Below are 14,325 nucleotides of genomic sequence, written 5' to 3' on the forward strand. Positions count from 1 at the left end.
GATGGCTCCCAGCCGCTTCATGATCTGGCCTCGTTGGTGACCAATCCACGGCTGCCTACTGACCAAGCCTCGGTGGCGACCAATCCCTGGTCGTCTTGCAACCACGGCGTGGGAGGTTCTCGTCCGGAGCAGTGGCCTGCCTCGTTCTGGTTCCTGCTTCGCCGTTTGGTTCCTCACAGAGGTCGTCCGCCCGAATCGCCCCTTGGGGACCCTGGTGCTTGGCGTCCTGGTCATCCTCCAGACCTGTCCACCCGGACGCCTTGTGTTTGGTGGCCTGGATGGCCACCAGACTGCGGTTCGGGGGGGGGGGGGTGCCCTCCTCCGGACACCCCTTCCGCCCACCCCTGCCTTTGTTAATTTTTGTCTGTTTTTTCGTTTAGGCACAACTGGGAGCCGTGCCTTTGAGGGGGGGGGGGGGGGTACTGTCATGATCCTGCCGCTCCAGCACGTGCTGTGCGGGTGTCCGCGCAGGTGCGCTTATTGGGAGGTGCACACCTGCGCCTCATGCAGCCTGATTATGTTGTGGATTTATATGACCACGATGACAACTGGCCGGGGCCAGTTCGTTGATCTTCATGTCCCGTTCGTGTGCTCCGGTATCCCTGATTGAACCTGTGTGTACCGACCTTCGTCCGTTCTCCGACCAACCTTGTAAGCCTGACTCCTTCGTTACTTCTACCTGCTTTTATTGTTCTCCTGTGTACAGACTCCTGCCTGCCCGCTCACCTGCTCTCTTCGCCCGACGTCCCAACTACCGCTGCTGCACCGGACTGCCTGCTCGATCCCTTACCTCTGCATATAATAAACGTGTCTCCTTGAACTACTTTGCATCTTCCGAGTCCTGCATTTGGGTCCTACTCTCGTTCCGATGGGACGTGACAACATCAGTGGAAGACATTTGTGTATATAGTTGCAATTGTAGTTAGAATCTGTTTTTCTGTAGACTGTTATGAGAAGACATTGACAATGGTCATATCAATGAGAACTACCACAAGAGGCGACAGGTGATCACTGTCACAGGTACTGAGATTCTGGAACATTTGATAAACCAAGAACTGTTGATGGCACCATTGAGTGAGTCTTTTTTCCTTACTCTTAATTTCCCACGATGGCCGTGAATTTTTCTTATCGGGCCTAAATTTTTCGTGTCAGCCCCTAAGAATGCCCCTAACAAGCCCTTAAATTTTTTTGGTCAGACTGAGTATGAACCCTGTTATACTTCCACCAGAAAGTATTCACTCACACCACTCCATGTATGTTACAGATTTATTCTAACGCTGATTTGAGTGTAGTTTTTAAAAAATCGACATTTAAGTAAGTTTAGATTAAAAAATGTAAACATTGAGACATAATAGGTATATAAGTATTCACAGCCTCTGCTTTGTCTAAAAGGTCAGGTGCATCTGATTTCCACTGATCAACCTTGAGATGCTTCTCCAAGTTGGAGTCGATCTGTGGTAAATTAAGTTGTTTTAATATCATTTGGAATGGCTCACATCTGTTGAAATATGGAGAAACCAACCAATGACATTCAAGGAATTATCCGCAGACCTCTGAGACAGGATTGTGTCAAGACACATATCTGGGGAAGGATACAAAAGAATTTCAGTAGCATTGAAGGTCCTGGAAAGGACTGTGATCTCGATTATTGGGAAATAGAAGTTTGGAACCACCAGAACCCTGCCTTTATCTGACCACCTGTACAAGCTGAGTAACTGGCTAAGAACCCTGCCTTTATCTGACCACCTGTACAAGCTGAGTAACTGGCTAAGAAGAGCTTTGGTCGGAGGTGACAAGAACCCTCTGGTCACGAAGGTGGAGCTCCAGTGTTCCCTTACGGAGATTGAAGATCCATCCAGAAGCTCAACCATTGCAATTGTACTCCACCAATCAGTCCTTGATGGTAGAGTGGCCAGATAGAATCCAATTCGAAACTCCCCTGGTACTTCAACGGTTATATTGATGAGAGTAGCTGCATTGACCGTGATGAGCTGCTGCTGTTCTTCAAGGTACTAGTGAGCCCTTAAATCATGTAAGTGCCGCACGTGTTAGTAAATGCAGGAAGAATAATCCCAAATGTGCGGAATCAAACTCACAAGGCCTGAAAGTGTTTGCAGGATGATAGAAACCAGTTCATGTGTGGCTGATTTGTGCTTAGGGGAAGATGATATTCTGGCGGCATCTACGGGTTGATCAAAGTAATGCATGCAATGGTAATTGGACATGACAAAAGCATAAAAATATTTAAATGAAGTGCACTGTTACCACACTGACCACAAACTCTGATTATTAAATGTATTTACTGTATTTATTTATGAAGATTGCATGTTTTGTGAGTCAAACGCTGACCAACCAAACAGGACCAAAGGTTCTGCTTTTATTGTGGGCTGGCCCATGGATGTGAATTTGAAATCTGACTGGTTATAGCGGTGATTCTCATTGTGGTACAAGTACCACATTATAGGTATGTGGGATCCCTCGTGTTATGCGAAAGAATGAATGCTGAAGTACAGTTCAGTTGTAACTTTTCAATGCAACAATTTGGATATTATGAAGAAGTCTTTTCAAACTTTTGTTTCGGTGGACTTTTTTTTTTACTCAGCTTTAATATGTAATACATTTTAATCAATCATTCTTTAATTCCTCCCTACATATAACCCTTTATAAATTCTGCATAATGTTGCATTGGCTTACGATATTAAATATACTCTATCAGTTCAAAACTTGCTATTGAATAAATGTCACGAAACCGTTTGATCGGTTGTACTTGGAACACTTAGGCCTACTAGACTCTTGTATGTTGATATTGGTTCTGTTGTTTTCGATTGTACCTGATTGGACCCTAAAAATCTAATATCCACATACATGTAGCTACTTACTACAGTACGTCAAACCTATTACAGTGCGGGGGGGGGGGGCTTCCAGCCCCCAGTGGAAAAGGTGTGTCATTAGTGTGACGTCACCGGCGTACCTGAGTATCGGCCGAGGGAAGTGGGCGGGTGAGCCCGACCAAAGGAGGAAAAAAAAAAAAACAGGCTGAGGAGACATACGTTGTACTTGATCCCGGTACTTCGTTTATCGACTCGACCTGCTGCTGACAATACCGCAGTTTGAGTTTGTTTGGACCAGTGAAGGAGAGAAAGGCTCGGGAAGTCCAGCCATTTTGGGGCCAGAGGCCGACGGGGGGGAAAAAAAACAACAGTAACTTCCTGGTTCGCGCAGGTATGTGACTTTATAATTTGCACTTGAACGTTCACATTGAACATGGTGTCAGCATACTGCCAAAAGAAACAAAACATCACTTGACCCGAGTGAATGACACGAGCAGAATTAATTGGCTGAACAATTCCACCCGCTCCGCAGCGTCACCTTCGCCAGCGTTTCCGCCAGTCGCCATGTCGGTGACGCCGCGACGTGTCCGCCTGAAGCCGTGGTTGGTAGCCCAGGTAGACGGCGGGAGGTATCCCGGCCTAGAGTGGATAGACCGCGAAGCAATGCGCTTCAAGATCCCCTGGAAGCACGCCACACGACACACGCCTCAGCACGAGGACGAGGACACCATATTCAAGGTAAGTTTTACCCCTCGACGAGGCTGAAAAGGGACGCGAATGTTACGCCTCACTGATGGTTGGTGACTGAAAACCAAGTCGACTTATGGTGGGCAAACCTTCGCCCTTGCCCCCCAAAAACTGCAAAAAAGACAATATACAAATTGTAAAATGGTTAAATTTTATTGTTAAAATGCTAGTTCATTCACATTTTTCAAGTATTCAATGGGAATCATTATTTTCCTTGACAAATGTTTTTTTTCTTGCATGTTAAACATACGGTGTATTATGTTTTTAGTGTTATCCATGAACTATTTAATACATAAAACAAAATTTTAATGCCCCAACTTCAGAAACATCCAAACATCCAGCTTGTCCTCACCAGTGTTGCAGGTGATGTGAGGTCAAACCTCAACTCCTCACCAGCCTGCCGCATAAAATAAAATAACCAAAACTAAAGGTAACCATTCTTACACTAAAAAAAATAGTCTTCAATTGGCCTGCCATACCATATGTTTTTGGGAATGTGGCACAAAACTCGCACAGGCAGGACTCAAGATTTGAACCTCAGAAATGAGAGATGGATATGCTTACCAGTTGGCCACTTCGCCGCCATTTTAGAAATAAATTAATGTAATAACGATCACAGGGTTCTTGCTAATCTTAATGATAACTTGTTCAGGTGGACCCATATGTACTGTTTATATCAATATACATAGCTTTACCTAGATGAATAACTTAAATAACTTTAAAAAAAATGCGGTACTGGCCGCGCCATACTTATTCCCTCAGCGAGCTAGCCAATTTTGTGTTGCTATGTTGTTTAGCAAGTTTCGTGTGTTTTGTCACTTTGTAAAATGTCATTACCCTTTGCATTTTCTTTTCAACTTCCATTTTGACTATCTTGAAATTAATACTCTGCATGCACTTGGTGGCTTGTAACATAAGTCAACCCGTTATGTGTTTCAAGGTATGCACATTACCATCTGTTGATTTGTATTCGGTGAACTGATGTTAAATTATCATTGTAAAGGGAGCCAGTTTTTTTTTATATATAATTTTATTTTTAAGTATAAAATGTCTCTTAAATAAGTCCGCATCAGTCTCCAACATCCTTTACCTTTTTTAACACTCCTTACATTACGCAAAATATGTTTGTGTGACTCATGGGATATCAATATTTCCACTCATTGACATGTTCCTCCAGGCATGGGCTGTGGAGACTGGGAAATTTCAGGAGGGGTCCGACGAACCCGATCCCGCCAAGTGGAAAGCTCAGCTTCGATGTGCTCTGAACAAAAGCCGGGAATTCAACCTCATTTATGACGGAACCAAAGAGGTCCCGATGAATCCCTTAAAGATATACGATGTCTGTGACATCCTGCAACCCTTAAGCAACCCAGGTAAATGCATAATGATGCTTATATGACACACAGTTATACTTGTAAGTTTGAGTATTTTCCAGTTTTGGGTTTGCCTCGTCGCTACTGAGAAAATCTTCCGCTTAGTAATACATTTTGCTGGATAAACGGTAGGCATCCTTAGATGGTTACTTGAAGCAGTTTTGTATTTATTTTAAGTTGTTTCACTTACCTTGATTCATTTAAAAGTGGTTAGACCACATAAACACACAGATTAATTCTTACATTGCAGACCACATCTGCAATAGGTGAAATCCGTGATATAGAAACACCCAATTTAAAGGGCTACTGTCATGAAATGGATGATTTTTATTATGTTACTAATGAAAAAAACGGCAGCCAATATGGGCCCATGTGTTTTTTTTACCATAAAACATGATTTTGCCGTATACAGCTTTTTGTAACTCCTGCCATTAAAATCCTCTCGAGGGATTTGTTTTCGAGAAGAAGCAGGAAGTGACGGACAGAACAGAGGCATCCCAAGTGGACTCGTTTGATTCCATTAATTTTACCTCCTGGAAGGCAGCTCGTTGTTCCTTCGTGTTAGCCAAAATGCCGGCTCATTGCATTGCTGGACATTGCTTGAACACTCGGGAGAATGGATTTACCCTTCATAAGTTTGCAAGAGACCCGGTTTGTTATTAAAAATGGATTGCTCGGGTGCAGAGGATGAGAGCTTTGTGGGTTCCAAATAACAGGTAGGTGTGTATACAGCGACTAAAAAAGTAATAGTTTGGGGCGGACCACGTAATCGGTCTCTCATAACAAAAGATCCGCGTACGAAATATGTCAATGTGCGCGTCAGGCGGCTTCGGGGTGCTGCGTCACTTCGCCAGTGAAGGCTGCGCTTCGGGCTCGCAGACGGCAGCGGCTCTGAAGAACCCAACCAAGAATGCCTCACTCGACCGCTCGCGCGCAGTAAAGCACCCCGGCTCGACGGTGTTGTTCATTGCGTACTGCGGCGGGTATGAAGAACCCCCTAAGGCTCGGCTGCATTATATTCCACCACGGCGCCAAAAATGAGCCACACCGGCTAAGGCGCCGCGTTTGGTGGTCACGGCTTCTTCGAAAGCTGCGCGTCGGGCTTTGTGGACGGCGGCGGCTCTGAACAACCCAGCCGAGAATGCCTCACTCAGCCACCTATGCGCAGTAAAGCGCCGAGGCTTCATCGTGTACTGCGGCGTCTATGAACAAACCCCTGAAGCAGCTCTGCTCTCCCTCACTCAGCCGCGTGCGAACACAACGCAGTAAAGCGCCCCGGCTCGACGGTGTTGTTCATCGCGTACGGCTATGATCAACCCCCAAACCAGCACGGCTTGGCTCTGTCATAAGCCACACCGGCCGGCTGCAATGAGCCGCGATGGCTCATCTCTGCCGCGGAAGTGGATCGGACGGGGATGCGGTTTGGCCGTGATCGCATATCATCTGAATATGGCTCGAAACAATAGTGTAATGTTGCCCCGAGGGCTCGAAACAATAGTGTAATATTGCCCCGGTAACTTCACTCGGTTGTGTGGTGTTCTCCTTTTCGAAAAGAGCTTCTGTGTCAGAAGGGGCGCGTGTATCTCCCATAGTAAGGTGCACTGCGTGTTTTCATTGGCGAATGTCCGGGTGACGTCACGGACGGAGGACGCAGCCAATATGGCGATCACTTGGATATCTGAGTATGACACTTTTGCAACTTTGCGCATGGATGACGCACTCTCCGCTCACATTTATTTTTTTGTATAGACATTGAAGTGAATAATATGTGTATTTTTCATTTCAGTATCTATTTTAGAATGTTTATAGGGATGACATTTGGGCTTTAAGTACACTATAGATATATTTTTGTTTCCGGAGCTTAGAGAAGAGGTTGCACGAGATAGGCTTAAATGGAAAAAGATGACACGCTGTGGCGACCTCTAATGGGACAAGCCGAAAAAAGATATTCAGCATAGGTAATGGATAAAAAAAAAAAAAAAAAAAAACGTTGCTCCAACTATAACACAAAAAAAATTGCAATATACTAGGACCGCGAAAGAGGAACTGCAACATTGTGTGGGGCATCATTGTATTTTGTCACCTGGTATTTAAAATGTTTTTCCAAATCACACACAGCTCTAATCCTGATATTGGTAGCAGGTGTTATCACAAGGTCCGAGTATTTTTAAACTCTTATGTATATTTTTGATGGCGATTGGCGATTCTTCGTCATTTGAATTTCAGTTGAATGGGTACGTAATTGAACAATGAGTTGTGTCACAACAACGCCCAATTCGGATATGCTTGTTTTCCATGCCGTTTGCATGATGTCTGCTATTGCAAACAATTGACAAACCGCATGGATGTCAAACTTTAACCATTTTACAGACTCATTTTGACCTACTGTATGTTTTGTTTAACCCTAGACAACCAAAGTCATCCAAATCCTCTTTTAAAATGTAATGTACTGACTAAATTAATGAATAAGGACTAAATTACTTCCGGTTTAGATAATGGGTTACATATGACCCAGTTGGCCTTAACTACCAACTACTGTGCAGTCCAGTAGTAACCACATGTGACACGTTGGGCTTTAAGGGTAAAAAGAGTAACTGTGGTGCGTTGTTTATACAGTGGGCCCTTAAAGCCCAAGTGTCATCCCTATAAACATTCTAAAATAGATATTGAAATGAAAAATACACATATTATTCACTTCAATGTCTATGCGAAAAACTAAATATGAGCGGAGAGAGCGTCATCCATGTGCAAAGTGGCAGAAGTGTCATTCCACTTCCAAGTGGTCGCCATATTGGCAGCATTTACTGAAAACACACTTTGGCCTCTACTATGGGACGCGCCCCTTCAGACACGGAAGCTCTTTTTGAAAAAGAGAACATCTCACAATTGAGTGAAGTGTCCGGGACAATATTACCCTATTGTTTCGAGCCATATTGAGATGATATACGGATCACTTCTAACTAACAACAGACTCCCAAACAGTATGTATGAGCCATCCCGGCCGAAGCCGTGCTCGGCGCCGACGGGTACATCGACACATTTAGCACCCCTGAGTTACATGCATGGATCTTTTGTTACATTCTGAGAGGATTATGACTCCCCCCGCAACTTTTTTTTTTTTAGTAGCTGTATACACACCTACCTGTCATTTGGAACCCACAAAGCTCTCGTCCTTTGCACCTTAGCCGGCTTTTTGGCTAACACGAAGGAACAACGAGCTATCTTCCCGCAGATAAAACTAGTATAAACTTATGAGAACGCTTGAGTGCACTACTACCCTTAACGTCACTTCCTGCTTCTTGTCAAAAACAAATCCCTTGAGAGGATTTTCATGGTGGGAATGACAAAAAGCCATATAGGTCAAAATCATGTTTTGTGGTGGAAAAACAGATGGGTCCATACCGCCTGCCATTTTTTCATTAATATCATACTAAAAATCATCAATTTCATGACAGTGGCACTTTAATTACACTGGGTCATATGTGACTCCATGTTAAAACAGTAGGGGGAAAAGTGTGTATTTTGATGACATGGGACCAGTACATTGATAAACATTTAGGGGATGACAACTTTGTGTTTTGTGTATGGGTGACCACCAGTTGTTAATGAAACCACAGGTTCTTCAGATGCTGGTTCTTGGACTCCAGGTGAGGAAGACGGCGCTGAAGAAGATATTCCAGACACACCAGAATCTCTTCCTCCTTACCCATCCAACGGTGAAGACCTAATGATCCTTGTACTTTAACTCCAAACCATAAACCAGTGAGAAAAGAAAGATACTCGACTTGGTTTGCGTTTGATGCTCACTGTTGTCTGATTGTCCCCAACCAGGCACAAGTCCATCTCCTCTCATCGTGTGGTCTCCTATGGGCTCCGAGTCCTCCATGCCACCGTCTGCAAGTTGCCCCCAGTCTAATGAAGTGTGGCCCAAAGAGGAACCTATTAAGATTTGGCCCAAACAGGAGCCGGCAGATGTGGAGATGCAAGCCACACCGCTGGCTGACATGCCCGCCGCTCCTCTGGCTGACGCCTCCTTGCAGGGGCCCACTCTTACCGACACCCTATTTGCCTCTCCGGAGATGTGGATCAGCTCCTTGCCAAGTATGTGTGTGCCATTTTGACTTCTGCTAAAAATGCCCACTATTACCGCAAGTCAGTGACTTGATCACCCAGTTGTTGCAGTCCAAAAATTGCTGGACCGGCCAGGACACTGACCCGTGTTCTGTTGACACTCTCCTCAATTCTACTTTGAGTTAACAAACTGTCACACATTCAAATGAGGGAATTTAGGAAAAGAGATGTGAACAGATTATTTACGGGTGGATTCTAGGTATGCGAGCCGTAGCTTGTGGGTCTGCAAAATAATTTGTAATAAATTGTTGTATCATATCAAAGGACACGCTTACCGTATGTCTGGGCACTGGCTAGGGAAAAAAGCAATCTTAATTAACGTCCTTACCTTAGCTCTGAGCAGATTAAGTCTGACATTCTTGCATTATTTTTTTAAACATTTTATATTTTTCAATATTAAAAAATCTAATTTTGCAAAAGGTGTAATTTTATGGAATATATTCCCATTTTTTTCCACAATGAAAGGTATCTTTTAAAGGTGTTATATAAGACTGAAGTCATTTTAATTTCACTTGTTTTTCTGTTTTTTTCTTGGGGGGAAAAATACTTTGTCACAATATTACAGCTTTTGTCTTCCCTAATTTATACATTTGTGATCGCAACATTAAGACTTGACTCCTCAAAAATAGGCAACTTTCTAACTGTAAAGTTTGTGAAGCCTTGATTTAGCTTGCCAACATTTTGATTTATTTAGCTTCTTTGCGTCTTTGTTTATTAAATTCCCTCAGTTTAAAGTAAAGCAATAAACACATTTGACTTGGAAGTTTATCTAATATATTTTTCAACAATAACTGAAAGAGCTCAAATAAAATCTTAATGTTTGGAATGCTGCTTTAACTCAGTGACCGACCTGGAGGTGCAGTTCCTGTACCGTGGGAGGGAGATGTGTCCCACAATCACCGTCAGCAACCCGCAAGGCTGCAGGCTTTTCTACGGCGGTCTCGGCCCCATGGTCAACCAGGAGGAGCTTTTCGGACCGGTCAGCCTGGAACAGTTGCGCTTCCCCACCACGGAGAACATCACCAACGACAAGCAGAGACACTTCACAAACCGCCTCCTGGACGTGATGGACCGAGGTTTGATCTTGGAGGTGAGCGGCCACGATATCTACGCCGTCCGTCTGTGCCAATGCAAGGTGTACTGGTCCGGCCCGTGTGCGCCCAACGCCGCGGCGCCGAATCCTATCGAGCGGCAGACAAAGGTCAAGCTGTTTTGCTTGGAGTCTTTTCTCAGCGGTAAGTTACATGTGCTGCCATTTCATTTGATCCCTGTGAAATGTAAAAATGCTGTTTGGCGAAATGATGAATCATTTAAATGTTTTGTGCGCCGCCCAGGTGTGATCGCCCACCAGCGCGGCCAAACCCCCAGTCCTCCGCCGTTTGAAATTAGCTTATGTTTTGGAGAGGAATGGCCTGATGGCAGGCCAACTGAAAGGAAGCTGATCATGGTTCAGGTGAGAAATGAACTCTTCCCAAATGATTCTGAAAAATAGCTAGCCAGTATCTGACATTAAAGCAAGGATATCAGAAATTGTCATTTTGGCAAGGGGAAACCGAAATAATTGATATCTACGTCACGAATCCAGTTTTGCTGACATTGCCATGGTAATCACAATGTTGCAAATGCGACGTACAACAACATGCTAAATCCATCCATTTTCTTTGCTGCTTATCCTCACGAGGGTCGCGGGGAGTGCTGGAGCCTATCCCAGCTGCCAACGGGCAGGAGGCGGGGTACACCAGCCAATCACGGGGCACACAGAGACAAACAGCCGCACTCACAATCACACCTCGGGGCAATTTTGAGTGGCCAATTAATGTTGCATGTTTTTGGGATGTGGGAGAAAATCGGAGTGCCTGCAGAAAACCCACGCGGGCACGGGGAGAACATGCAAACTCCACACAGGCAGGGCTGGGATTGAACCCACAACCTCAGAACTGTGAGGCAAACGCTTTACCAGCTGCTCCACTGTGCCCCCCATGCTAAATCCAATCACATGTTAAAAATACATACATCATCAGTCCTTATAATCGTCAAAGGGAAACTGGAACTCAAGTGTGGCCCTCTACAACCCGCTTTTAATTATCATCTCTTTGCAGATCATCCCAGTGGTGGCCCGCATGATCACAGAAATGTTTTCCGGTGACAACACCCGATCATTTGACAGCGGCAGCGTGCGCCTCCAGATCTCAATCCCCGATATCAAAGACAACATAGTGACCCATCTGAAGCAGCTCTACTGCCTGCTGCACACCAATCAGGGCCAGGAGGGCTGGGTTCTGCCTCCCGGCCCCGGCTTGAATCTCGTCCACGCTTTGCAAGGCCAGTGAGCGAGCATTTGTCGGGCAACAACAGACAGAAGTCCAATCTAGATTTTTATCATAAGTCCTATTCAAAAGTATCCTATAGGTATGTTTTAATCTCTATTGTGTTTTTTTTTTTTTTACTTTTCATGCTCTGCATCTCTGCACAGTTTGTGTGCAGGAGCGCTACATGGATGGGCCAAAGTCCTGCCCGCTGCAAAGGATAGTTTAGCAGTTAATGACTTACAGACATTGCCCTGTGTATCCGAAAATGTCAGCGATCAGTCACCTTACGGGTTCAAACTCACAAATTTGTAACAGGTGCTTTCAAGCGTGTGATTTAAACATCTGGTAGTTTTTTTATTTTTTATTTTATTTTTTTTATTGTACAGCTCCTCAAAAACCTTTCACTCAACCATGCTTAAAAGTCGCAAGTTAAACAAAAGTGAAAACAGAGATGTTAGTCATTTTAGTTTGGTTTTGTCATCTTCTGTATATTTAGTATGTGTATATGCACATTTTAATCCACTAAGTAATTCTTTAAATGTGCAGCTTTCTGGATTTGTCACGAGATGGATGCTACAGCCCTCGGGGTGTTGAGCGGTGTTCTATGTCATCTTTTACTCAGATTTTAAGTACAATAAAATGTACCAATAGCTTTAATTTCATGGATTACTTTCACTTTACAGTGTGAAAGGTGATTTATGATCGTTTCAGGTTTTTCTTTTCTGTGAATGTGGTTGTGGAGCACTGTTGCTCTCTGGTGGTTGAACAACGTAGTCAAAAGTCATTTGCATTTTTTATTTTTTGAGTGCTCTCAGCCCTTGCCAAACCTGTCTTCATGGGCATTGGTGTTAAGAAAGTAAGCAAGCATCTCAACTGAGACAAAGTTTGAATATCAGGATGGAGAAAAATAATGCATAGGCTGCTTATCTTTGTGTATTGTAATGAGTTTGAAGCAATATTAAACTTGGGGTATGTTTTTTTTTTTTTTGTTTGTTTTTTAATTAAGGTTTTTCATTAGGTATATTAAAGGGCTGCTGCCCTGCCATCCGTATATACATTTTAGAATAGATATTAAGAAAACTGCATATAATATTATTCAATGTTATATGGAAAAAAAAAATGAGCGGAGAACGTGTCATTCATGCGCAACGTTGCTGAAGTCTTACTCGACATCCCAGTGGCAGCCATATTGCCATCAACATCATTTGCAGTTGTCACACTGGGACAGTCGCCATTGAGAAGACCTTGTGCCACCTGCTATGGCAGATGAATAAGAGATTTTTGGATTTGTCTGACGCCCCTTCTGACACGGAAGCTCTTTTTTTTTTGAAGAAAACACCTCATAAGCAAGTGAAGTGACCAGGGCCAAATCCTTATCGTTTTGAGCCATCTTAGACGATATGCGGATCACTTCTGACACTGACAACAGACTCCCTGACAGATGGATGAGCAACCCAATTAATTAAATATTCAAAATGACTTGTGTAGCGTACTCAGGAGGAGCCATGCCAGGCGAAGTAAGTACGTCAGGGGTGCCCAGACACCGGTGGGGGGGCTCCTTTCTCCTCCCTGCCAGCGGTGTGACAACATGGGCCAGCCAGTCTCCCTGCCCAACCCACCTCCGCGTCGGGTCAAACGGCAGCTAACTGCGGGGACTGGTGATATGATGCGGCTCTTTTGTTACGTTCTGAGAGAAGGATTACGTCGTCGGACGCCGATGGCGCTTTTTATAATTGCATCTTTCAGGGAAGTTTTTGAACTTTGGTGACGAGATGTCTAGTTAGCTCGAGTTACACGCTACTAAATTGTCCTTTGTACTTCTATTTTGTTTTGTGTTGTATTGTGTGTGTGATTAAATTGTCTTAGACGAAATATAAGTGCTGTGTTATATGTTGCTGGTTTTACACGTAACATATGCTATGAACTGAGACAAATTAGTCCCCTCCACAATTTTTTTTTAATAGCTCAAAACAAACTTACCTGTCATTTACAACCCACAAAGCTCTCGTCCTTTGCACCGGTGCAGTCCATTATCCACGATGCACTGGGTGTTTTGGAAAAGTGTGAAGAGTGAATCCATCCTCCCGAGTGTTCAAGCAAAATCCAACAATACGACGAGCTGGCATTTTGGCTAACACGATGGAAAAAAAACAAGTAATAACCCTTTTCGCCGGTAAAATAGGTATAAACAATATGAACACTCGACCCCCGCTACTCCAAAAAAATGTCACTTCCTGGTCCTTCTCCAACACAAATGCCTCGAGAGGATTTTCATGGCAGTAGATGCAAAAATCCAAATACGACAACATCACGACGTGTGGTGAAAAAACAGAGTGATCCATTCCACCTGCCTTTTTTAAAATTAAAAATCAAGCTTTACGTGTCAGTAGCTCTTTAAGTATAGGATCATGCCCTGATCAAAGTCTTGATTACCGGCTGTGAATTACGTATGGAGTGATTTTGTTCCCCCGATCTGCTCTGAAAATAGTCACAGCCGACATTTCATAAATGGCAACCCTATTCAATATTATTGATTGCAAACCTGTGTGGTCGATACAAAGTTAGGCCATGAATTATGATGTGAAATAGAGCCATGGAGGTAATGATAAAGAAGCTCTGGTAAAAAGTGAAATCTGTTGAACTTTGTGGATGGGTGGCGTAACGAGAAGAGGGAATGCGAAGGGCCAAGTCCTAACCCAAACGAAAACACCGTAATTTCCGGCCTATAAACCGCAATGTTTTTCACACGCTTTCAACCCTGCGGCTTATGCAGTGATACGGATAATTTGTGCATTTTTTCTAACGGCTACAAGGGGGCACTCGAACGGAAAAGGTAAGAGTGAGACAGGTGGAATATATGTGCCGAGGAAGTGACATTTACCGGTGTTTTTTTTTTAACTGGCTCTGTTAGCGCTGTGTTAGCATGTTGCTGCT

General features: G+C 43.9%; 1 protein-coding gene across 1 annotated transcript; it reads left to right on the forward strand.

Moving 5' to 3' along the window:
• The first annotated feature begins 2,471 nt into the window (after positions 1-2,471).
• irf6 (interferon regulatory factor 6) lies at positions 2,472-12,372 on the forward strand. The gene is made up of 8 exons (XM_061833176.1): positions 2,472-3,222; positions 3,364-3,569; positions 4,756-4,951; positions 8,569-8,667; positions 8,783-9,052; positions 9,925-10,317; positions 10,417-10,535; positions 11,182-12,372. Exons 2-8 carry the CDS (start codon positions 3,396-3,398, stop codon positions 11,410-11,412), a joined length of 1,482 nt encoding a protein of 493 aa, XP_061689160.1. The 5' UTR covers positions 2,472-3,222; positions 3,364-3,395; the 3' UTR covers positions 11,413-12,372.
• Positions 12,373-14,325: the final 1,953 nt, after the last annotated feature.

This window comes from Syngnathoides biaculeatus, chromosome 10 (genome assembly GCF_019802595.1).
Source record: "Syngnathoides biaculeatus isolate LvHL_M chromosome 10, ASM1980259v1, whole genome shotgun sequence".
NCBI lineage: Eukaryota > Metazoa > Chordata > Actinopteri > Syngnathiformes > Syngnathidae > Syngnathoides > Syngnathoides biaculeatus.